The 25030-nt window shown below is 34.6% G+C and overlaps 1 protein-coding gene across 2 annotated transcripts in view; it reads right to left on the bottom strand.

The window, feature by feature from the left end:
* LOC138710601 (very long chain fatty acid elongase 7-like) overlaps positions 1-25030 on the bottom strand; it is a 47076-nt gene that overhangs the window by 13068 nt on the left and 8978 nt on the right. The window contains exons 2-4 of one of the 2 annotated variants that reach the window (XM_069841604.1): positions 11850-12040; positions 10297-10377; positions 1605-1661 (exon numbers count right to left, since the gene is read on the bottom strand). In XM_069841604.1, coding sequence (XP_069697705.1) covers positions 1605-1661; positions 10297-10377; positions 11850-12040 — 329 coding nt within the window. The remainder of the gene's footprint in view (positions 1-1604; positions 1662-10296; positions 10378-11849; positions 12041-25030) is intronic. The other variant, XM_069841605.1, reaches the window with a different exon arrangement.

The raw sequence follows: 25030 nt of genomic DNA, 5'->3' as shown, positions 1-25030 counted from the left end.
CTGGCATCTAGTGGTGGAAGAGAGTAATAACTGAGATCAATTAACCTGCTATTGCCATCTAGTGGTGCCGGAAATAAACTACTATTGCTTTCTAGTGATGTTACTTCAAGAGGAGTAGAAATATTCTACTCTTCTTGTGTTACTTTATGCATTTTACTTGAATTTTCTTGATGTCCTGTTCGACTATAGGTAGCCATATGTCGGAAAGAACGAGACTGGATTGGCTAATAGCATTATTCGAAAAACTCATATATGTGCGGATTCCTTGTACTTCCTCTGAACCAGAGAGTGCTCGGTTTGTAAGATGGAGGTGTTTTCCCATTTTATTCTGTGACCACATTCAAAGCTATGTTGAGCTACTCTAGATCTGTCTATGAGGCATTGTTTGAAGTTGTAGCCTACTTGTGTTCTTTGATACTAGTGGACAGGGGTCTGCTAGTCTCCCCTACGTACACACGACTTGACGACTTTTCACAAGAAATGTTGTAAATGCAATCTCTGGTATCCGTGAGATCTGACTTCAGTTTGTTGTTGTTGGACAGTACTTGGCAGAGTGTATTCCTTATTTGAAGACCGTTCTGATATTATATTTCTTAGAAATTTTCTTGAATTTTAGGAAATGCCCTTGATATATGGAATTGCAATGATACTGATGGGTTTAGAGGGAGAAGAAATAATGTCCTTGTTGATGGTCCTATTGATAAATTTGTAGGGGTAACCCTTGGATACGGAGATGTTGGTGAGAGACTATACTGTATCCACCCTACACAAGAGGGCTACCTTCATCTCTAGTAAAGAATCCAACCTTCAAGATGAAGTACAGTCTCTCACCAACACCTTTGTTTCCAATGGTTACTCCTACAAATTCATCAACAAGGAAAAACAAGGACATTATTTCTTCCACCACCACCACCACCACCACCACCACCACCACCACCACCACCACCACCACCACCACCATCATGAAATTACTATTGAAGTTAGTTCTGATGTTGGTGGTTGTGATCTTGTATATAATGCTAATAGTTCTTATACATGTTGATGGGTGTATTACCTAATAATGCTAATGTTGTTAATGTTGTTGGTGATGCAGTGGTGATGGGCATAGAAACAAGATTCATGGAACACGTTATTTGTGCCAGAGTGATGTGAAATTTCGCTTAGATATCTATGATTGTGCAGATGACGAAACTTCTGTGGTAAGTAGAAAAGCATTGTTTTTAATGGCCTTTCTGTATAGCCATAAATACTAAAAATAAATTCTTCATTCTTGATTACACTCTTTTAACACTTATATAATCAACTTACAAACTGTTGTTACCTATTTAAGTTAAATAAATAACGACTTCACTGTGTTAACATTTTCAATTATGGTGTTAATATTACCTGAGTGACTTAGTTTTTTTGATGTTATTTCCATCATCTAGTCAGGATTAGGATGCAGGAGATGATGGGAATAACATCGAAACTTGTCATTTAGGTAACATAGCACCTTAATTTAAAATGTTAACACAGTGAAATCGCTATTTATTTAATTTAAATAACTCAATAGATTAATCAGTGGCAAAATAAATTGTACACACCTCTAACCAAATTCTACTTACTGTGTCCAAGAGGTCGAAAACTTTCGTCATATACATCATCCATACCCATGATGCCATCTGCAGAATTAAAACAAAACGTTGTTAGCCATTAACCTAAGTATACTTAATTTTATGTAGCAATTTTTTTAATAACATGTAAGAATAAGGTACCTCAATAGACGAGGATTATAAGTTCGTGTACATTAATTATAATCTTGTTTACAAAATTATAACTTATGTCTCGAGTAAAAATGTCATATATAGGTACTGGTACTAATTCTGTGTGATTTTAATCAAGCTAGGCAATTTTTAAGGAAACTTTAAAATTTTAGACTGTGCAAATTCTGTATCAGTTTCATTCATAATTTGTGTTTTTATATACTAGGTAATGGTATTAGTTCAAATTTAAAATAATTCATGTAAAATTTTGTAAGAGCTTTAAAGGTAAAAATAGATTAATGTGGTTATTTGAGACGATAATTTATTACAGTAGATCTTCAATGCACATTTATACCAACTGTTCAGCGAATTGGACTCTGTGATCTGTTGCAATTGAGATGAAGTTAGGTTTATGTTAATTTCATTTTCTGTTTTATAGTAAAATATCTATTCACTCGAAATTCGACATTTAACCTGTCTCAGCAGCTTCCCAACATTGAAGTCATTGCTGAATTCCACTGATGAATTGCCACAAGAAGTTCAATGTCATCATTGAGGATCTGAATGATTTAGCGACTAGCTTCAGAGATTACTTCCCTCCATCAGATTCTGAGAACTCATGGATAAGAAATCCTTTCGAGTATGGTGTGGTACAATTAAAAACTTTGTCTGTGAAGGAGGAAGATGAACTTGTTGATGTTACTTGTAATGGCTGATTGAAAATATTTTTCAAAGAATGTACACTTGATCAGTTATGGGTGAAGGTATTTTCTGAGTATAAGAAAATGGGTGAAAAGGCATTGAAACACCTGGTTTCATTTTGTAGCACATATCTTCGTGAACAAACATTTTCAATACTTTGTTTCCTGAAAAACAAACCTAGAAATCCCCTCGATGTAGAACCTGATTGAAGGCTAAAAGTAGCAGATATTGAACCAGACAGGGAAAGAATTGTCCGAAACAAAAAGAGGTGTGATATTTCCCATGACATCTAGATTGAGATATAGGCTATACTGTATGTTGAATTTAATTGTTGTTAATATTGCTACCTACCTCTCAACTGCTACTTCTATGCACATACCAAAATTTAAAGGTGTGGAGTCCGTAGCTTGCCTTAAAAATAAAAAGGGGGTTTATAACTGTAAAGTAATTGGGAACCACTGCACTAAAATATTTTGGGTTTCTTTCCGACTTCGGAATTATATCGCGAATATTAAGCCGAAAAAAATATATTTAGTAGTGATGTAATGTAATGTATACATGACTAGATGTATGTAATATTACATGCTGTAGACATGTAGATTTACATAAATGTTACACCTTAGTACATCAATATTCAACATTACACGCTGTACCTAATATCTTATAGGCCTACTGTTAATATTGATGCATATTGTTAGGTTGTACATGAATATTTTGCATCTAACAGCTTAACAATACGGTGGAAAGTATGAGTTACGTAATATTTTACATAATATAGGTACCAGTACATTATAAACTATAAAGTACAAACTATAGCTAATGTCTTACAATATTGAGATCGGTAATTGAGTCATTGCTGTGCATTAGTTTCAAAGTCTCTACTATTTAAAAATATATGGAATTTTTTCAGATGTTTACTTACAAATCCATGTTTTCGCGATAGCCAGATTACTCCTCCTTAAATTTTATTGTGCTTGTTCTTAAGATGTTACGTTACTATTCAAGTTTTGTACAACACATTAGTCATGTTTAGGGGGCAGATTTGAGCATATTTATATGTTTTGTTCCTTTGTTCAAATCCGTAAGCTACCAGGATTTATATGGGTTTCAAGAGATTTGTAACCAAATGAGAGTTTTTTCATATCAGATATATATCGTCGTTGTTCCTGCAATAACTCCTATGTGCAAAATATAAAATTTTTCAGTAGGGGGGAAAAAAAAACATTTATTCATCCTACGACAGCCGTACATAGGAGACTGTGAATTCTTACATTTTCAAAACGAAATATAATTACGTATAGGATATTTTATTATATGCTGTATCACTATTTAAGTTTTTTAATACAGCAAAAATCTGAAAATCGATAAATATGTCACATAGAGTTATTGCAGGAACAAAGACCATATTTCAAGAGTTAGTACATATTTCCGCTTTTAGTGCATATAAATACGTATTTGTTCCTTTTTATCAATCAACCCTCAAAATAATGTAAAAAAAATGAAAATCGCGATATGCAAATTACAAGAGACGGAGACAATGTAATCACTTTTCAATTTTATTTAACTTATTGTAATCTGACAAAACACAGATGGTGGCATCACCATCAATAAAACACACATTATTAAACTCATTGTTCTGGACAGATATAACGTAACATCCTAGCAGTTCATCATCATCATCATCATCATCATCATCATCATCATCATCAGTTCGTTCATTACTGGTGTAATGTAGACCCTATGGTGCACTCTGTATAATCTCTAAGTAGTTTACACTTCTCGACATTACCGACATCTGGGATCTACACTTGTAGAGTAGGGGAGACTAATGGCAAGTTTAGGACTAGCATTTTACTTACCAGCTCCTTTAAAAATATTATTGTGGAGAACAGAAAATCTTTGTTTTCTGAAAATTTGGGGGGGGGGGAAATTGCAACGGTGTCGTGTATAGTTCCTGGGGTAGCTCAGTCGGAAGAGCGTTCGCGCGCTAAGCGAAGGGACCCAGGATCAATACCCGGCCCCGGAACAATTTTTCCTTGAAATTATTCAAACCTGCTTTACAGGGAACTACTACCTGAAAGCCAGATTTGTATAATATATGTAATAGTTTATTGCAACTTCAATTTCACACATTTTTAAGTTTCTTATATGTAATAGGATAACTTTACTGCCTTATTTGTAAATATTTATTGTAGGTGTTTACTCCACTTTCGATGTGAATTTACCTCCAATTTCTATGTGAATTTAGGAAGTATAAAGGATGTGCATGCATATGTTTTACATTTTTAGTGTCCTCTAGTAATGTTCCACATTCTGATCGTCCTAGTTGGGTACACCCTGGATCCTCTACTATGTGGAATCTGTAATAGTAGATAGTCTTGTCACCATTGTTGGAAAGTTGGGCATTATTGGGATTTTTCCTTTTAATCTATCAGTGATGTGGAGAAAATGTTTTTGGTTCTCTGTGCATTTGTTGATGTGTCCCATTCTCTTTGCCACGTTGTATATTTCTTGTTTGTATTTCACTTTCTCTTATTCCGAGTGATTTAGTTGGAGAAAAAAATATTTATAGAAACTCACCTTATCAATTTAGAAATTTTATTATGTACCAAGTGAATTCGTACAGTATGGGATATCAAGTTCGTCATCCTTATGTTCCAACTTTCATACATTTATATGCAGTGGCATTTGACTGGAGTCATTGGCCATACAATGGCGATTAAAAACAAATGAAAGATAGAAAACAAACTAAAGCAAACAATGTGCAAAGTGAAACTACGAAGGAGGGATGTCAGCACTGTTGCATTCTTTCTCTGGCCTCCCAGTTCCTATCCACAAAGCTGACAGATGAAAGTGCTGACAAGTCCTAATGTGACTTGAGTTCATGTTGTCTGAACATCCACAGAGCAAGCAATGGGGGCTGAATAGTACACCCAGGCGGTAGAGATGATTAACCAGACAGTCATGGCCTACTGCGGTGCGGAACGTCGCAAAAGCTTCTCTTCTGGGCCATTAGGGGAACGGGGAGTTTAGTGCGTCCTTCCAGTGTTTATCCTTAATTTGTTCCTCCAAACTCTTATGGAAATATTGTCTTACTCGACTTCTTATATTTGTAGATGCTCTATGGAATGGCAGCATGTTAGGATATGAAAGGCGGAATACCGCAGTGAGAAGGTATTCACTACAGATGTACAATTTTATTTAGTTTCTACATTTTTATATACTGGAATGGTTCTGGTCCACTTAAACCACCATTTATTCCTTAGAACTTTTGCGTACACTATTAGTTTCTTCTTCTCTGCTGCTTCCTTTGCCAGTCAGCTATTTCATTTCCATAGATTCCTGCATAAACCTTGACCCATCGGTAGTGTATTGGTATAGTTCAATTTTTTCTCTAATAATGTTAGTGACAATCGGGTCCTTCTGTGATTGTTCTGGGGAGCCAAGCTATATTCACAAGACTGCTTATAATTTTTGTAGTTGTAACATAATTGACAATAGTATATAACAAATAACAGTCTTGTGAAGAAATGTTTCATAAATAGGAAACAGACAGATGCCTCAAAGTGTTCAAACAGTGATTATTATTTCAAAAGCACCTGATCGCTTATGGTGATGGAGTGTAGTAGTTGGTGTTCATTATAGTTCTAGCTCTTACTGGAGTACTCTTAGCTCAGTAGTAAAGAGTTAGTTACTTGTTGAGGTCGCACGTTCAGATTTCCTTGGTATTATATGGAAACATTTTATTATATATTTATTTTTAATAGATTAATAAAAAATGAAGTTTGCTCCATTATTCTATCCTTATAATAATTTCCTCTTTTATTATTTGGCTCCTATCTTTGGCCGACATGTAACTTAAAAAAAAATAGGGAATATGATTTGTAACTAAAACATTACTGTGTCATCGAATAAAGCTTTTAAACTCTTTAAGCAAAAACAATAATCATTAATATATGTATATTTACCAGAAGAAGAATAAGAAACAAAGAAGCTACAGCCTCGGTAATCACTTCAGTAAATTTCCACATTTATAATTCCTCTCAGTTATTTTGGTATGGAGTTAACTAATCTTGGGGAATAATTTCTTTTTCTGGCTATAACCTTCCAAGAATTGTGGACATGATCGCACAAATCATTTTCTGTGCCACAGTATTTGCGAGAAAAATAAGAAACGGAATGGCGAAATTATATTGGAGTCACTGGTAGGGGGTGACTTTATAGCCCATCATACTGATAAATGATAAATGTGCATATATTTTGGTACCTGGCGGCTTATTTAAATTGGGGAGGTGATGAATTCATGCTTATTCTACCACATGGGTGAGCAATTTACTTTATAATGGCAAATGTTCATCGTACTTGTAATCATCTGTAAGTAAAGTCGACTATCTTAGCAAATTTAACTGAAAATATTACATCAAGAATCAATGGGATAAAAATAATATGAAAATGAAATATATCAACAACGAGAGATCAAATGCGAATGTCAATTTTATTGCATGGAAGTCTATCAGCCTAACCGTTACTCTATTACAAGCACGCTGTGGAGTTGCCACCAAGAGTTCCTTGTATTTTTGCATACACAGAAAGTGCATAGAGAAGTTCCCTATAGAGAACCATGCACTCACCCAACAGGACGTAAGTAAATTCACTGTTCAATAGGTTGGCCAGTTTTATTTTGACCGAATGTACAATTTATAAGTCGCAAAATAAATGGATGGGTGGGTAAGTGTGACGAACAGATGGGCGTCAATAAAAAATACAATTTAAGATATACTATTATTAAAAAAACTCTTTAACACTATAAATATGATTTGAAATCAATGTTGAAATGGCCGTTATTTTAAATAAATTATAATCTAGGCCCTTCACGGGCTGTAGCGCCACGGATTATTATTATTATAAGTTAGATCTCTAATATTATTATTTGGGAGCTTATTAACTCTGGATAGGTTGCGACATACAGAATTTTTCGGGTGATTACATACCTGGTATTTTGCCAAGGCTAGCACGGCATTGCATATTTTCTGTGAAGCAACAACACATGTTTCTTAAGACTACAGGCTTTCTTTTAATGTTTCACAGTACATAGTTCTTTGAAAAAAAATGTCCATACTTGCTTCAATATTTTCGGCTCTATTATACTGTATGTTCAAGTATCTTTTGTACTGCAAAGTTGGTGTACTTTTATTTCATTTTATAAAAGGATAAGTTTTCTTGCGAAATATTTGCATTCAAGGAAAGGTTTAGGAACTTTTTAAGGAAAGTAATAAACCTGAATAGGATAAGAAGGCCATTAACTTCATTAGTTTCGCTACGGTAAGTATCTCTTAAATGGGAGAGTTACTTGCTTTGTTCACTATTCAGAAAGTAATTGTTGAGAGTGCTGGCATACGTTATTAAGAATGTCCGTTACTGGGAATATTCTTTTCCTTAAGAATGTGTGTATTTATACAGGGACTTCTATTTGGAAGTGCTCGTTATGGAAAGTTTGACTGTATTAAGTTGACACAAACTAATAAACACAATCTGGTATCTAATTCTCTCAGATGAACTTGAAAGTTAGCAACTTATTCTAAATAGAATAAGATACATAGTTATATAGAATAATCAATATTCAAATTAGCCAACAAGACTCTAAGGAAGAAATATGAAATACACACTATCAAATACATAGCACAGAAAAATGGATACAACCCCAACATAATAGACAACATCATAAGAAAGACTAAACATAAACAAAGAAACTCAACACAAACACAGAAATACAATAAATACATTACACTAGCATACGAAAATAAAAACACATACAATATTGCATCATCTTTCAATAAATTAAAATATAACATTGCATACGGAACACACTACAAAAAACAACTCAACACACACACAAGAGAGACAAACAAATACAACAGAACAGGTGTATACAAACTAATAATAGTTGTAATGACTTCTACATTGGACAGACTGGAAGATCATTTTAAACATGTTAAAAGGAACATAACACAGCCATAACCAAACCACACAACAATTCAACATACGCAGAACACATCACAAACTCAATCACAACGAGAGCAATATAAATGCAGACATGAAAATACTACACATTCAACCAAAATACCAGAAACTCGGTACTGTACCAGTACTCTACGTAGATTCTAGAACAATACGGAATTGATAGACATACAAAAACACATCCTAAATACTCGATTGAATTTCAGAAAACATACAGTTTTCGATAAAATTATGAACACACCCTACTATAACAGGAAACCAGAAGACAGCGCTGAAACTTACTAGGATTCAACAGATGAACATTGAAACTAGTCAATGAGGTACAATAACAACATTGCAAATCAAGCTTTCAGGTATAACTCCCTGTGAAGTTGATTTGAATAATTTCGAGGGAAAAATTGTTCCGGGGCCGGGTATCGAACCTGGGACCTTTGGTTAAACATACAAACGCTCTATCAACTGCACTACCCGGGAATTCTACCAGACACCGATCCAATTTTTTCCTCTATGTTCACAGACCTCAAAGTGGGCTGACAACCGTCAAGCAACCAACATTGAATGCACACTAACTCTGTGTGACTTAAATTGTGGTTTTCTGTTAACGAACAGTGACGTTTATTACGCAAATCAAGCTTTCAGGTATAACTCCCTGTAAAGTTGATTTGAATAATTTCGAGTTAGTGTGCACTCAATGTTGGTTGCTTGATGGTTGTCAGCTCACTTTGAGGTCTGTGGATATAGAGGGAAAAATTGGGTCGGTATCTGGTAGAGTTCCCGGGTAGCTCAGTTGGTAGAGCATTGGTACGTTTAACCAAAAGTCCCGGAACAATTTTTCCTTCGAAATTATTCAATAACAACATTATTTAAAATGTTAACACTGTGAAGTCGTTATTTATTAATTTAAATAACTAATCAGTGAGAATAAAAGATCTTGAAATGGTTCGGATGTTAAGCTTAGTATCGGAAATACTAAATTTATATTCTTCAGCCAGTAGCAATATCTTAATATTACATTACAACTTCAATGACAACTGTGAGAAAAATATTGTATATAGACTACATCTATGAATACCAAGGTACCAAAATAATAGAACAATTAGCAGAGTAAAGATTGTCCGTGCAAATAAAAAAGAATGAAACAGAGACAACAAATGGTGAAGTGCTATACTGGTATAGTGTATGATCTGTTTCACATGGTATTGAAGCGTGGACTCTTGAAGATAAAGATAAAGTTGAAACTTCTGAAAAGTGATTATACCGAAAAATGCTTCTTATAGGTATCTATAGTTGCCAGAAGTGCCAAAAAGAGCGAACACAGTGAATTGATAAGATTAGCTGTTAAATACTTGTACTTAAAGATTTCAGAGCTCAGACGTGTCTCGAGTAATTATCATTATAGATTTTTATAAATTATCATGAATGACAAGCTAGAAGGAAAATGCGGCATTGGAAGAAAGCAAACATTGGGGTTGAACATATAGTATGCAGTTGGACCAGGAATATGGAGTGCAAAACACCTTTTTCGATTTGCTGAAAACCGAGTTCGTCATTGACGTGATAGTCTGGGAAACTAAATATGATTCTTGCAAAAGAAGAAGAGGAGTTATGCCAAAGATATTCTTTAGTAACTGTCTTGCAGCAGGCCTGACAAAAGCCGGTATCACAGCTGCAGGTAGTGAAAATGCCGCTTGACGTTAAACAACTAAGAGAGCCAGACTATACATAAGCGCTCGCACACACTCAGACACAACTTATACAGTACAAGTCTGCAGTAGGCCTACTATAGGCCTACATTGCATTCTCGGTATGAGAAAATGGTTTTCATCATACTTACTTCAATAGCGTCTGAATTATTGGAAGTATCTACTGGTTCGCAGTTGAAGCGTAGCTTCGTTCCCCATCCGAACGTAATACCCTGTAATATAAGGTTTATTTAATATTTCATCTGTTAAACCTTCAAGATTAAAAATGTAATACCTGTAGAATATAACAAATTTGAAATTATATGCTTGATTTTTAAGTAACTGTGATTTGTTATGCTATGTTCTGGAAGTCTGTGACGGACACCCACTAATAATTAAAGACAGGATTTCCGTGCAAATACATGTTTTTATAATATAAGCTTGCTACACTTCTCAAACTTTGTATGTATCAGTATGAAACTGAGTCAAAATAAGTATATTTTTCTTTGGATATAGGCCTATGTATGTTCTGACATTTTCAGGAATTACAGTCATACATATTGCTCTTTTTTTTTTAGATTTCAAGTGTAATAAATCATATTTAGAGGTTTATTCCGCATATTACGTCCATTTCTTATTTTTAATTTATATTTTACGTTAAATAGCACTTTATAAATGTCGCCTTTTAGAGTACCGGTATGGTATTCCTAAGCTTACAATATTTCATTGCATCATCTGTAAAATATAAGTGAAATAGAAGAATGCCTCTCATGCATCCCTCCCATACTTAATAGGCACACTGGTAGTTCGGCGAAAATAGTGCTAATATAGGCTAATAATTCCCCTTACAAGCCTTTAATTTGTACAGTTAGTAGGTCTGTAGTATATGTACAGTTGCTTTGTGAATTGATATATTTTTCTTCCATAGTGAATTATGAAGTGCTGCAATGAAACTTGTATAAAATCTTATCTTATAAATAATGTCGGAAATGTGGTACTCCCTCGGCTAAACAGGCGTTGTATCGAAAAACTACATTCTGATTAACATGATTAAGTTCGACACTGTAATGTTTATTGATTTCGTTTCTGTTTTCCTTTAGAACAGAAGCAATGGGTCGACTAAACCTTTATTGTCCGATGCAAAAATTCACTAACAATAACATACTCGTCCTGCTGGATCGCCTGGTTGAAAACAGTAGATTCCTGTAAAGCTGTAAGGTTTGGATTGTAACAATCTTGTTGCTTTGTGTGAGGAAAAAACTGAAACCTCCATTTGTGGTAATTTCGGGTGTGATTTTCGTTTAATTTTTCCTCTTTTAAAACTGTACGCTTTTGCTTATGGTTTTGTTTTGCACTGAGTCAGTAGATTGAAATTTTTCCACGATATCTTGAATTACAGTTCTGGAAGGAGGTAATTGATGAGGAAATACCTGATCAAATTTCGCTTGTGTAAGGCGAGCTGATTCGTACTGGAAAAAAAAGGGGGGGGGTTTGAACAGAAAAATGCGTTAGTCTAAAGTAAACTGTCTAACAATCTTCGTGAATGAATGTATATTGCCGTGAGACATGAATTGTCGGGCATTGGGAGAGAAAGCGGAATTTTTATGTATGGGAGTGGCATGCAGTAGCTGAGACGTAAAACAGTGCTTGAGCGGGTAAGATTTATAAGTGAAACCATGTATTATATTGCCTTGTATGTACTTACTTTTATAAATAAATAAAAGCAGACAATTACTTGTGTGATGTTATAAATTGCGATGATTATATCGAGATTATATGCAGGCCTGTCTTTAATAAAGCGTGGGCCAGCAACTTTTACGAAGTATAAATATAATCCCAGAAGGACGAAGAGAGTCCATGGCTTGCCAACAAGAAACCAATTGTCAGTTCTCCGATCTGTAACATAAGTTCAGAGGAAATTAATGAACTATAGAGTGAGTGAAATAATAGAAAAATGAATTAATAAATAATGCCAGAATAAATGAGCGAATGAATAAATTAACGAATAAGTTAATAAACGAATAAATTGATGAAGAACGAAAGAAGGAACGAAAAAATGAAAAATCAAATGGAGCAGTTGCAGAAACGAAAGAACTAGAGAATAAAAGACGAATGAAAGTATGAAGGAAACACCAGAGAACTTAATGGGTGACGAAAGTTTGGAAGAAGGAACGAAAGAGTGGACGCAGGAAGGAATGAATAATTGAAAAACAAAGAGTGAATAAAAATTATTTATGAAATAAAGGTCGCCATAAGCAAGATAATACTAATGTATTGCATTGTAAAGCAGTAACATGTTCTTAATTATCTAAGTTTTGACCCAGCATAACTACAATGAGGACTTCAATGTTTAAGTAACTATTCCGAAATAATATGTGTGCCACTATTGTTGTTGTTTAGTCAACTGTTCGAAGATAGGTCTGAACCTCAGAAGTAATACCAAGAAGGCACCACTTATGAGGTAACTAGGTAAAAAAAGTAATGGGTTACGGTGGCCAGTTCCTTTCCCTCTCCATTGCATACATCGCCGATAGAAGCTTAAAGATAAAGACAAGACAGGGTAAACAAGAAAATACTTATAAAAATATGGTGTACAAATTTTACTGTAGGCCTATAGTTGTGAGATATATACTCCTATGCTATTTGAAGTACGTCCAGGTTAGTGAAATATTTTTGTACACTTCGTCTTGTAGAGTTCTCCAGATATCAAAATTATAAGAAATCGAGGGGAACATACGTTCCTATAGATAAGTGAATTCTTGAATATACTACAAATTTAGTTCATAAAATAATCTCTTGTATGTGCTGTAGCAGAATCCCGTTGGAAAAAGTCATGCTACCTCTCCAACATACGTCTGCGACAGCACATACGGCCTACTATCTCATGGACGAATTTAATAGAATATTCGAGGAAGGAATTACGAGTAGCGATGCGTCATCCCTTCGACCTCCGACGCAGTTCCTCGTAAAATATCTCTGGGAAACCAAAGTTCACAAAAATAATCCATACCGTAAACAATCTCGGAGTGCATTTCGAATCTAATCTCAGTTGGGGTACGCATATTAAATATACATGTAAGAAGGCATTCTCTATTCTCCATTCACTAAAAAGATTTTATCATTATCCATCTAAATTAAAACAGACGCTGGTACAGACACTCATTCTACCTCACTTCGATTATTGCGACGTTTTGTTCAGTGATCTCAGGATTGATTCCGCTCAGAAACTACAGCGTGTTCATAACGCGTGCGTCCGCTTCATTTGTAATGTTCGATACTATGATCATATCTCACCTTCTTTCGAGAAGTTATCATGGCTTAGGTTACATGAGAGGAGAAATCTGCACTCACTTTCTCTCCTATATCGAATTATGCACACTTCATCTCCCTATTATTTATTCGCTCGTTTTCATACTCTCTCTCGCTATCATAATATTAATACTCGATCACAACGCGATAACACGCTAGAAATTCCACTTCACACATCATCTCTGTATTCCTCATCTTTCACTGTTGCTACCTCTCGTCACTGGAACTCTCTGCCGCCTGAAGTCAAGGGCTGCCGAACATTGAAATCTTTCAAATCCAAGTTAGAAAATTATCTTATGACGAGTTGCCAAACTAACTTACTATTATGACAAGTGTTATATTGCATGTTTCCACGTATTCACATTTTTTTTATGTTCTAGTGATATTTAACTTATTTTATATTTTTGTTTTCATATTTTCCGATAACGGTATATCTCTAATGTGATAAGTTGAGCTATATATAATCATAATTTTCCTTACTGTGTGTACTTAAAAATATTGTATTCATTGTATGCTTTGTACTGCACTATTTTATTACTACTATTAGTATTATTATTACTATTAGGCCTGTTATTATTATTATTATTGTTATTATCATTATTATTATTATTATTATTATTATTATTATTATTATTATTATCAATAATTGTCTTATTTTTTTATACTTTGTATGCCTTATTTATTTTTGACCTGCTGTTCACATTTTATTATGCTTTTTTCTTTCTTTCTCTATGTTATATATTATGTCTGATTTTTTCTTACTTGTTGTTTACATTTTATTATTATTATCTTGTTCAGTTTTGTGTGTAAAATTGTAGTGTACTTTGTAAATTTTTAGTGTTTTTGTAACGCAGTTTTTATTCCTGGTTGAGTGTTAGAGAAGGCCATATGGCCTTAACTCTGCCAGGTTAAATAAATCATTATTATTATTATTATTATTATTATTATTATTATTATTATTATTATTATTATATCCTGAGTTAAATAATATCATCTAGAAAAACTTAGTCTTCTTTGCTAAACAGGAACAAAAGTAATATTACTTCCTAAAACTCCTACCACGTTTTCCTTGGATAGCCACGAGCACTCATTATGAAAGTATTGCTTTGCAACACAATAAGAATTATAAAGTAATTTTCACATAATCACTTGATTTGCAATTTTCTAATAAACAAGAGCAAAAATCTCAAATGTAACATCCCGTGAAAGAAAAAAAAAATATTCAAACGTAGGCCTGTATATAATTAACACACACATTTTAACAAAGTTATATTTTCCCCTATTCGCAACGTTAATAGCTTTTGATTGAGATATCAGACAACTTCATATTTTAAAGTTGTCAAAATATTCATGCCAAATTTAGATTAAATATATGGATGGCTATTGTAGACATAGTTTCATTTGAAGATCATCATGAATTAGAGTTTTTCGATAATTTAATATAAGAGTTGAGACACAGGATCCAATCCAGTAAGTACTTAAAACGGCTTTGCTTCTAATAAATACAAGTTAACAGGTTTTCCTTATTCCTCAGTTATAAAGTAGTTGTAATAATTTTTATGTAGGCCTATTATATTATGTCATATAATAAATTATAATATAAAATAGGGCTTCATATATATTATAAAATTATGTATCAGATTTGTTTAATAACTGTATACAATCCACAGGAATTATAATTTAGTTCTCATAGGAGATTTTTTTTCAGTGCTATCAAATCATTACATAATTGCAACTGCTGATGGCATCAACATCTCAACTTTCATTATACAGGGACTCTAGAGTCTAGGCATTACAGACTGTTGTTGTTTAGTCAACTGTCCGAAAACAGGTTTGAACATCAAAAGTAACACCAATAAGGCATCACTCATGAGGCAACTAGGCCAAGAGATAATGGGGTAGGGGGCTAGTTCCTTTTCCCCTCCAATGCATACACCGTCGATTAGCTACATATTCCACTAATCAGACTTGAGATGCATACAAACAATTATTCTTCCTCTGACATATATCAAGTGAGATGTACTTTCCTGATATAGATACACATATCAGCCAGAAACTCGATCATTACAGGTAACATTACAGATAATGAGAGATTATTTCATCTACCCAGTTTATTTTTGAGTATACATGTGTACCTAGATTTATTAATTGTATCAGAAGGACTTCATTATCGGGGGACTCTTATCATGAATCAAGTCAATTCTGGAGACCATAATCTCGGACGTAGGCCTCTATGTGCTTCGCTTTGTTTTATTAATCTCTTTCCTCGGTTCTGTTACAGTGCACTTACCGCATATGCAGTGCAATATACTATATCCCACGAATCCACGTAATTTGCGTGGGCTGTGCATACTTTGCGTTATTATATTGCAAGTTAGGCCACGTTTCCACTATTGCAACTGCGCAGGAATAATGAGAGGCAAAAAACAGTTGCCAGTTAAAACTGCAGATTTTCTTGCGCACATCTCATTTCTATTTGCGCACATATTCATTTTGGATAAGCAAATATCACAAAGGAAGGGATGAAACTAGAATCATGATTGAGGAAGTGAGCTGGCCGAAACATCATTTTTGTTTTTTAATTACGCGGATGTCAAGACCAGATTTTGAAATTAAATTACAATTGATTGGACCAGGAAGAATTTTTTTTTCGTGAAGCAGTTTCAGCAGTTACCACACTGGCCATGAGTGTAAGGTTTTCAGCCTCTGGTGACAGCGTTCCAAATTTAAGATTCACTTTCAAATTTTCACGTCCTACTATTTCACACTATAAAAGAAATTTTCCCAACGATCGTGAAGACTCTCTAAACTCAAGTAAAAGTAAGCTTTTTTAAAATTATTATTATGTTACTAAATTAATTTATTGTGAAACATAACAATAAACATAAATAAATAAGACAACAGAATAAAAGTATTTTTTTCTGCAATCAAGCTCCTTTTTTCAGAAGGAGCCCAATAATTATCTAGATAAAATTATTTCTGATTAATTGGATTATCGGGACAGAGTATAATACGTAACGGTAGGGACAGGAGAGCAAATAAACCAAATGGCTTTAAGAAACCTGGAGGTTCATTATCGCCCTCACATAAGCCCGCCATCTATCTCAATCATGTGCAAGATTAATCCAGTCTCTATCATCATATCCCACCTCCCTCAAATCCATTTTAATATTATCCTCCCATCTACGTCTCGGCCTCCCCAAAAGTCCTCCCCAAAAGTTTTTTTCCCTCTATATGCATTTCTAGATTCACCCATACGTGCCACGTGCCCTGCCCATCTCAAACGTCTGGATTTAATGTTTCTAATTATGTCAGGCGAAGAATACAATGCGTGCAGTACTGCGTTGTGTAACTTTCTCCATTCTCCTGTAAATTGATCCCTCTTAGCCCCAAATATTTTCATTCATTCATTCATTCATTCATTCATTCATTCATTCATTCATTCATTCATTCATTTTATTCTATAGATCTTACATGAGCAATGAAGCTTTAAGATGTGGAACAAGTCAAAATTTTACAATATTACAATTACAATTTTTACAAACTTTTACAATATTTTACAATTTTTATTTTTACAATTGAGTAATTTTCTACAATTTTTACAATTTTGTGCAATTTTTTTATAATATTTTGGCGAGATGTAGTGAGATGAGGTGAGGTCCGAGGATTCGCCAAAAGATTACCCGGCATTTGCCTTTTGGTTGGGGAAAACCTCGGAAAAACCCAACCAGGTAATCAAATCAAAGGGGTGAAATGAAGTGATGCCGAGGACTCGCCATAGACCATCCGGCTTCAGTCTCAATGCTGGGGAAAACCTCGGAAGAAACCATTCAATTAGAGAAAACATTCAACTCAAACACCTTTAATTTCTGTTCCTCTCTCGAAGTGAGAGTCCAAGTTTCACAACCATACAGAACAACCGGTAACATAACTATTTTTTAAATTCTAACTTTCAGCTTTTTTGAAAGCAGACTGGATGACAAAAGCTTCTCATTCGAATAATTTCTGACATTTCCCATATTTATTCTGAGTTTAATTTCCTCTCGAGTGTCATTTATATTTGCTACTCTTGCTCAAAGACATTTGAATTTTTTCACCTTTTCGAAGGATACATTTTCAATTTTTATATTTCTATTTCGTAGAATGTTCTGGTTACGAGACATAATCTAATACATGGTATTTTCGAGATTTACTTCCAAACCTAACTTCCAAACCTAACTCTGTACTTGCTTCAAGAGAAATTAAAAATGAATGAATGAATGAATGAATGAATATGTAAGTGCATGAATATGTAAGTGAATGAATAAGTGAGTGAATAAGTAATTGAGTGAATAACTGAGTGAATAAGTGGATAAATAAAGAAATAAATCATTAAATAAATAAACAGGCGAATGAAGAAGTGAATAAATGCATGAATAAATAAATAAGTGAATGATTAAGTGATTAAATAAATGAATAAATAAATAAATGATCAAATAAATACATAAGGGTATATATGTATATGAAAAAATAAATACGTGAATAAATAATTAAGTGGATAACTAAATAAATAAATAAGTAAATAAATTAACAATGAGACAGGTGTATACAGACAGACAGGCAGATCATTTCAAACACGTTACAAAGAACACATTACAGCCATAATCAAATAACAAAACACTTCCACATACGCAGAATACATCACAAACGCCAACCACACCTACAGCAACATAAACACAGACATGGAAATTCTATATCTCCAAACGAAAAACCAGACAGAAACTAAACGCACTAGAACAATACGAAATATACAGACACACAAAAACACACCCGCATCAAATCGTCAACACATAACTCAATTTCAGAACATACACACTTTTTGACCCCACATTACACTACACAAACACACCCCCACAGGAAATGTAATCAGAAAGCGCAAAGACCACCCAGTTCTGAGGATAACTCACAGGCTGAAACTAGTCAACAATGTAACTTAGTTATTTAACACGCGGAGGCATATATATATATATATATATATATATATATATATATATATATACTTTATATTCCAAGTGATATAGTGTTAAAAGTTGTGTGATCAAGATGTATAAATTAATTAATTCGGTTTTCTTCGCTCCTGCGTGAAGCCTATGAAAGTGGCATTTTAAACTTTTAATTTTATAGTTGACTGCTTTTGTAAATCCCAGCTGATACTTTTCTGCTTAAAAATTGATGGGCATCCCCCCCTTTTCTGACAGTCCCTATAATTCGGTTCTGAGGTTCGCCAAAGACCAGGATAATTTGTGTATTCTTCAGTCTCTACGCTTTTCCCATTAGACCAGTTCATCACAGTCTCGCATACAGATAACCTATGAAAAAATACTTGACAAACTAGTCGAAAGCACCGAACCTATACAAATGTTTGGAGTGAAAACAGCAGCTCCTATGGAAGATCTGAAATCAGCTGGTGAAGAAGCAGATAGTTGTCAATGTCTCCCCGTCCCAGAGCGGGAGACTCGCGCATACTTGTCCAAGGATTGGGCGCACACAGTTTATTCCTGCATCTCGCCTTGCGCATATCTGCCTAACTGGCAACTGTTGTTTGCCTCTCGTTATTCCTGCGCAGTTGCAAAAGTGGAAACGACGTTTTAAGTGGAAACTGTTGTTTGCCTCTCATTATTCCTGCGCAGTTGCAAAAGTGGAAACGACGTTTTAAGTGGAAACTGTTGTTTGCCTCTCATTATTCCTGCGCAGTTGCAATAGTGGAAACGCGGCTTTAAGCCGCAAGCCGCGTTTCCACTTTTGCAAATGCGCAGGAATAATGAGAGGCAAGCAACAGTTGCCAGTTAAGATATGCGCAAGGCGAGAGACAGGAATAAAATCTGTGCGTACGTGCCTTGAGCAAATATGCGCGAGTCTCCCGTTCTGGGACCAGGAGACATTGGCATCTACCTGCTTCTTCACCAGCTGATTTCAGGTCCTGCGTAGGAGCTGCTGTTTTCATTGTGAAAAGACCTATTTGTATAGTTCCGTTGCAGTTCGACTAGTTTGTCGAATATTTTTGTAGGTTATCTGTGTGTAGGAGTGTGATGGAGTTGTCTAATTAGAAAAGAATAGAGTTCATTCAGGAATTTAGGAATTATTCTTGTGTTTGTCAAATCTCAGATTCAAATGATAAGGACCGTCAGAAAAGGGAGGTGTCCATAAATTTTTAGCAGAAAAGTATGGGCTGGAAATAAGAAAAGTAGCCACCAACAAAATTAAAAGTTTCAGATCCTACTTTCATAGGCTTCACACAGAAGCAAAGAAAACCGAAGTCTGTCTGTCTGTTGTCTGTCTGTACGCCTGCCTATTTATTTATTTTTTTTTTCCTTTGCTTATTTCTTTGTTTATACTGGCGGAGTTAAGACCATAGGGCCTTCTCTTACACTCCACCAGGTCACAAAATTCACAAGCAATGAAATTTGACAAGTGAAAATAATAAAATACTAACATACAAAATAATAATCCATGATCGACTGGAACATAGTCAAGCAACTGAGGGCTACCAGTTCGAAAACACACACACACTCACACACACACACACACACACGCACGCACGCACGCACACACACACACACACACACTCTCTCTCTCTCCCTCCCTCCCTCCCTCCCCCTCCCTCCCTCCCTCTCTCTCTCTCTCTCTCTCTCTCTGAGTTTGTTTATAAAACTGTGACAGAGAATGTGAATTGAAAAAGTGCAATTTTAGTTAATTTTTAAAACTTGGTCATATCCGATAGCCTTTGAGATGCTGTGGTAGAGTGTTCTAGAAATGTGATCCAAAGACGGTGAAGAGTATCTATTTCGTGATAGGAGGATAAATTTTGAAAAGGAAAAGCCAAATATTTAGTGTTATAGTTCTGAAGAATATTGAGGAGTAAGGTGAGAGACTGAATAACTGTTCTTAGTTTTCTGAATCTGACCCAAGACATCATATTAAGTGTAGATGAGATAGGTCAGATCTACGGATGTTGAAAATCGAACACATGCATAATGAACACGCTGTAGTCTTTATCACACTCTCGTATTAAGCCAGTGAAGATAATATCACAGTAATCAAAATGAGGCGTCAATAGTTACTGCACTAGATTCTTCTCAAGAGCCAACGGAAGGAACTTCTGAATTATTTTAGCGTGTGAATTTTTCTAAAAATTATTTTACATATGATTAAAGATAGAAAACATGCAACACAATTTCATTGTAAGGAAACTAATTCAGTGAAAGAGGCTGTTCTTTGGTCCGAAATACGAAACAAAACATTAAAAAACGAGATTATTAAACTTCTTTTAGGACATACGTAGAAGAAGGCATTAAAATTTAAAAAAACCACGGAACTTCTGAATTATTTTAGCGTGTGAATTTTTCTAAAAATTATTTTACATATGATTAAAGATAGAAATCATGCAACACAATTTCATTGTAAGGAAACTAAATCAGTGAAAGAGGCTGTTCTTTGGTCCGAAATACGAAACAAAACATTAAAAAACGAGATTATTATACTTATTTTAGGACATACGTGGAAGAAAGCATTAAAAATAAAAAAGAACCACGGTTACAGGCAATTGCTCAAATACGAATCAATAATGATCTTTTTGAGATGGAAATGAGTCAAAATGCTACAGTAGGGCTATTTACTTCTGAGTTTCAGTCTTTATAATGCACACCGATATACAAGTACCTGCAGCTACCAATCCCTGCCCGAGTTACCAGATGCCTAAAAAAAATAATCTGTTAGCTCAGGCTCAAATAGATACTCCTTCACTAGCCGATTCCCGCATCACCTCAACTCTGGGAACTAGTAATTCAAACTTGAGCTGTAAAAGTTTTTGTTTAGTTGTGAATACCACAAACCACAGCGATAGCGGAAAAGATTTCACTTTTACAGACGCTTCGAACCTTCTGGACTTGACAATCGGTGATTATACAATGCAAATTATCATTATAATAAGTCAGAACGAAGCTGTAGTAATGAAGTATATTTGAAAATAATAATGATCGAAATAAAACATAATAAATAAATAAATAACAATAATTAATGGTTTATTTGACCTCCTCTCCATACTCTTACGTATTCGTATCATACTCTGTAACGATAATCCAATCAATCAAAAATAATTTAAGGCACATAATTATTTGTCTACTTCTGAAAAAAAGGACTTGATTGTAAAGAAAAAGTTTATTTTGTCTTATTAATTTTTCTTCATTAGTATGTTTTATCAATAATTAAAATTAATAACACTTAATTAAAAAAATCTTACTTTTACATGAGTATACAGAGCCTTCACAATCGCTGGGAAAACTTCTTTTATAATACGTGAAATAGTAGGAACTGACACTTTGAAAGCGAATGAACGTTAAATTTCGAAAGCTCTTCCCAAATGGCTGAAAACCTTAAACATATGACCAGTCTGGTAGCTGCTGGAACTGCTTCACGAAAAAAGTATTGCATTTATTTGTTTATGGTCCAATCAATTGTAATATAATTTCAAAATCTGATCGTAACATTCGCGTAAAATTTTGGAAAAAAAAAAAAAAAAAAAAAAAAAAAAAGGTAATTTTTCGGCTAGCTTCATTTCCTCAATCATGACTCTACTAGTTTCATCCCTTCCTTTGTGATATTTGTTAATCCAAAGTGAATGTCTTTTTTCTCGCTTCCGTTGCATTCTATTGTATTTATTAACATTCCATGGTATTCGTACATTGCTTCACAGCTAGAATATGGAACAAGTCAAAAAACTTAATACTACCATAAAGTCTTAAATTATAGTCACAGTCTAGTTGAAATATTTACAGAAGAAGTTTACAATATAATCTACTAGTACAACACAAAGTTTTAGTATCAATTTCATGAAGCGTTGTTGAATGTCATGAATGTTGTGGTTGTTTAGCAACTATAATCAAACAGCTGCAGTGATAGCTACGTACAGTACATCATCAAGCGTTGGAAAAATCGCAGAAATATGTGCGCAAATGGAAACTAGATGTCCGCAAGAGAAGCTGCGGTTTTAACTGACAACTGTTGTTTACCTCTCATTATTCCTGCACAGTTGCAAAAGTACAAACATGGCATTACGTAAACGGAAATGCAGTAGAAGTCTAGGCTATCATCTCTTCGACTGTACCTATTCAATGGGCAATATAAATAATGTATTATCGCGGCGCTCTCATGCTTAACATGTCGGCATCATACAATAACGTGCGGTGTGCTTTTAAAACATAATTTTTCCGACCGATTGTTGCTCTGTAGGTTTCACTCTAAGCGTCACGTTGTCACGTCTACTTCCTCGATAAGAATAAGCACTAGTTTGTTATATTGTTAAATGGCTATTATTATTATTATTATTATTATTATTATTATTATTATTATTATTATTATTATTATTATTATTATTATTATTATTATTTCGTATACGAGTACGTTGACATTCTTAACTTTAATAATAACTCTTTAATAATTATTTTTAATCACATACCTTAATGTTCGTCCTCAGCACAAGACATTGCAACCTCGGTTTTAGTACACGTGGATTAGACAAGTAGGTATCATTTAATAATGGAAGCAGCTTATTGGTTGCAATATTGAAATTGAGGCGAGTGATTGGAGCGGCGACATAAGAAATTGAAAACAATAATGCAATTAAATTTCAAAGACCTGCCGAATGTTACGCACGAGGCCGCTCAAAGACCTGCCGAATGTTAACCAGCTGTGACCACATGCTTCCACGTGGCAACGAATTTGAAGGTGGTGGTGTTGTTGGCTGTGGTATAACTTTGACCTGCTTCAAATTATGTTCTATCGCGTTTACGTTAATGTTAATGGACAATTGGAGTGTAATCCGCTTGTTCGGCAGGTCGTCTATTCATTCAGTTTCCTGCTCAAGGGCAGGTTTTTCAACAGTAATCTCACTAGAGATTTTGATTTATCTAGAGAAAATCAAAACTCGAGTGAGATTTGACTATTACACGATTAGAAGAAAGTATATAAAGATTAGAAGAAATAAAGTACTCTAATACAACCATGGGGAAAAATGACTCCGAAGGGCCACTGCACTCAAAGCCTCCTTACCTCACTCCACCGACCATCCCCTCCACCTACCATCTCCTCCGCCTTGTGCTTCGTAAAGACACGCTTCATTTAGTGGCGGGTATGGCTTCGATCTCGGGACGTCAGTTTCAGAAAGAGTGGCAGAAAGAATTTCTTGTTACTTACAAAAAGAAGAAAGTGTGCTGTTTAATATCCGGATTTAAACTTGCGCATATAAAACGCTTCAATATTAAACGCCACTTTGATCAGAAGCATAAAGTGGTTTTTGGTGATCTTACAAGTATTTATTTACAATTTGAAAAGCTATTTTCGTAATATTTGTGAAAAGATACAAAACAAAATATGTTTATGGTATTTTCGGCCTTTCGGGGTTTAGTTACTTATTATTTTGTTAAGCATCTGGAACTGAACTTACTTATTTAAAACTTTGAGTGCATATTAAGCCTATTTGATGCGTTCTCTTTCCAAGAAGATTTTCAGAAGTAACTGCAATTGACAAGGAGATGTGCCTGTTCAATAATCCATTTGTATTTGATGTTACCCAAGCAGCAGAGCCACTACAGAATTGCAAACGAGCATGCCAGTAAAGTGTTTAAGAAAAAATGGATTAGATCTCTTTAAATACCTACCAGAGAAGCAATTACCTAATCTGCGCACATTTGCAATGGGTATTGTATCTATGTTTGGCTCAACTTACTGTTGTGAGCAGTTTTTCTTTTCAAAATGAATATGACCAAAAGTATCTCCAGGTATAGGATCATAGACATGCATTCAGTTTCAGTATTACGGTTGAGTTAGTCCCGCGCCGTGGCGTCGTGGACTAAGGCATCCTGCCTAGGACTCGCGTTACGGAATGCGCGCTAGTTCGATTCCTCATGGGGGGAAGAAATTTTCTTGTGAAATTTCGGGCAGTGTATAGGACCGATGCCCACCCAGAATCGTGATGCACTTGGGGAGCTACGATAGGTAGCGAAATCCGGTTGCGAAAGTCAGCTATAACGGTTGGGGGGATCATCGTGCTAACCACACGATACCTCATTTTGATTGGATGATCGTTCAGCTCTGCTTCGGCATATGGACGTGAGGCCAGCAGCCGGCTGGTCGGTCTGGACCTTCATGGGCTGTAGCGCCACGGATTGTTATTATTATTATTATTATTATTATTATTATTATTATTATTATTATTATTATTATTATTACGGTTGAGTTGTTCTACTTTAGAGCCAAATATTTCCTTTTTAGTTAATAACAAGAAACTCCGAGGGCCATCAACAACAAAAAATGAAAACTAGCAGTATAGGCCTACAGTATTATTTCGTTTCATTCATATCTCATATATTTTGTTTAATATGTTTTAAAGTTAAATGACAATGGAGCTTAGTTACTTTCTTTAGTGTTTTACAAAGAAACAATTGATTATGTTGATCAATATATTGTGTTTAATATGTTTTCAACTTAAATGACAATGAAGCTTAGTTACTTTCTTTATTGGTTAAAAAACAATTTATTACA

The sequence above is a fragment of the Periplaneta americana genome, chromosome 12 (assembly GCF_040183065.1).
Source record: "Periplaneta americana isolate PAMFEO1 chromosome 12, P.americana_PAMFEO1_priV1, whole genome shotgun sequence".
NCBI lineage: Eukaryota > Metazoa > Arthropoda > Insecta > Blattodea > Blattidae > Periplaneta > Periplaneta americana.
Note: the sequence above shows the minus strand (reverse complement) of the source record. Positions and strands in the feature narration are given on the sequence as shown.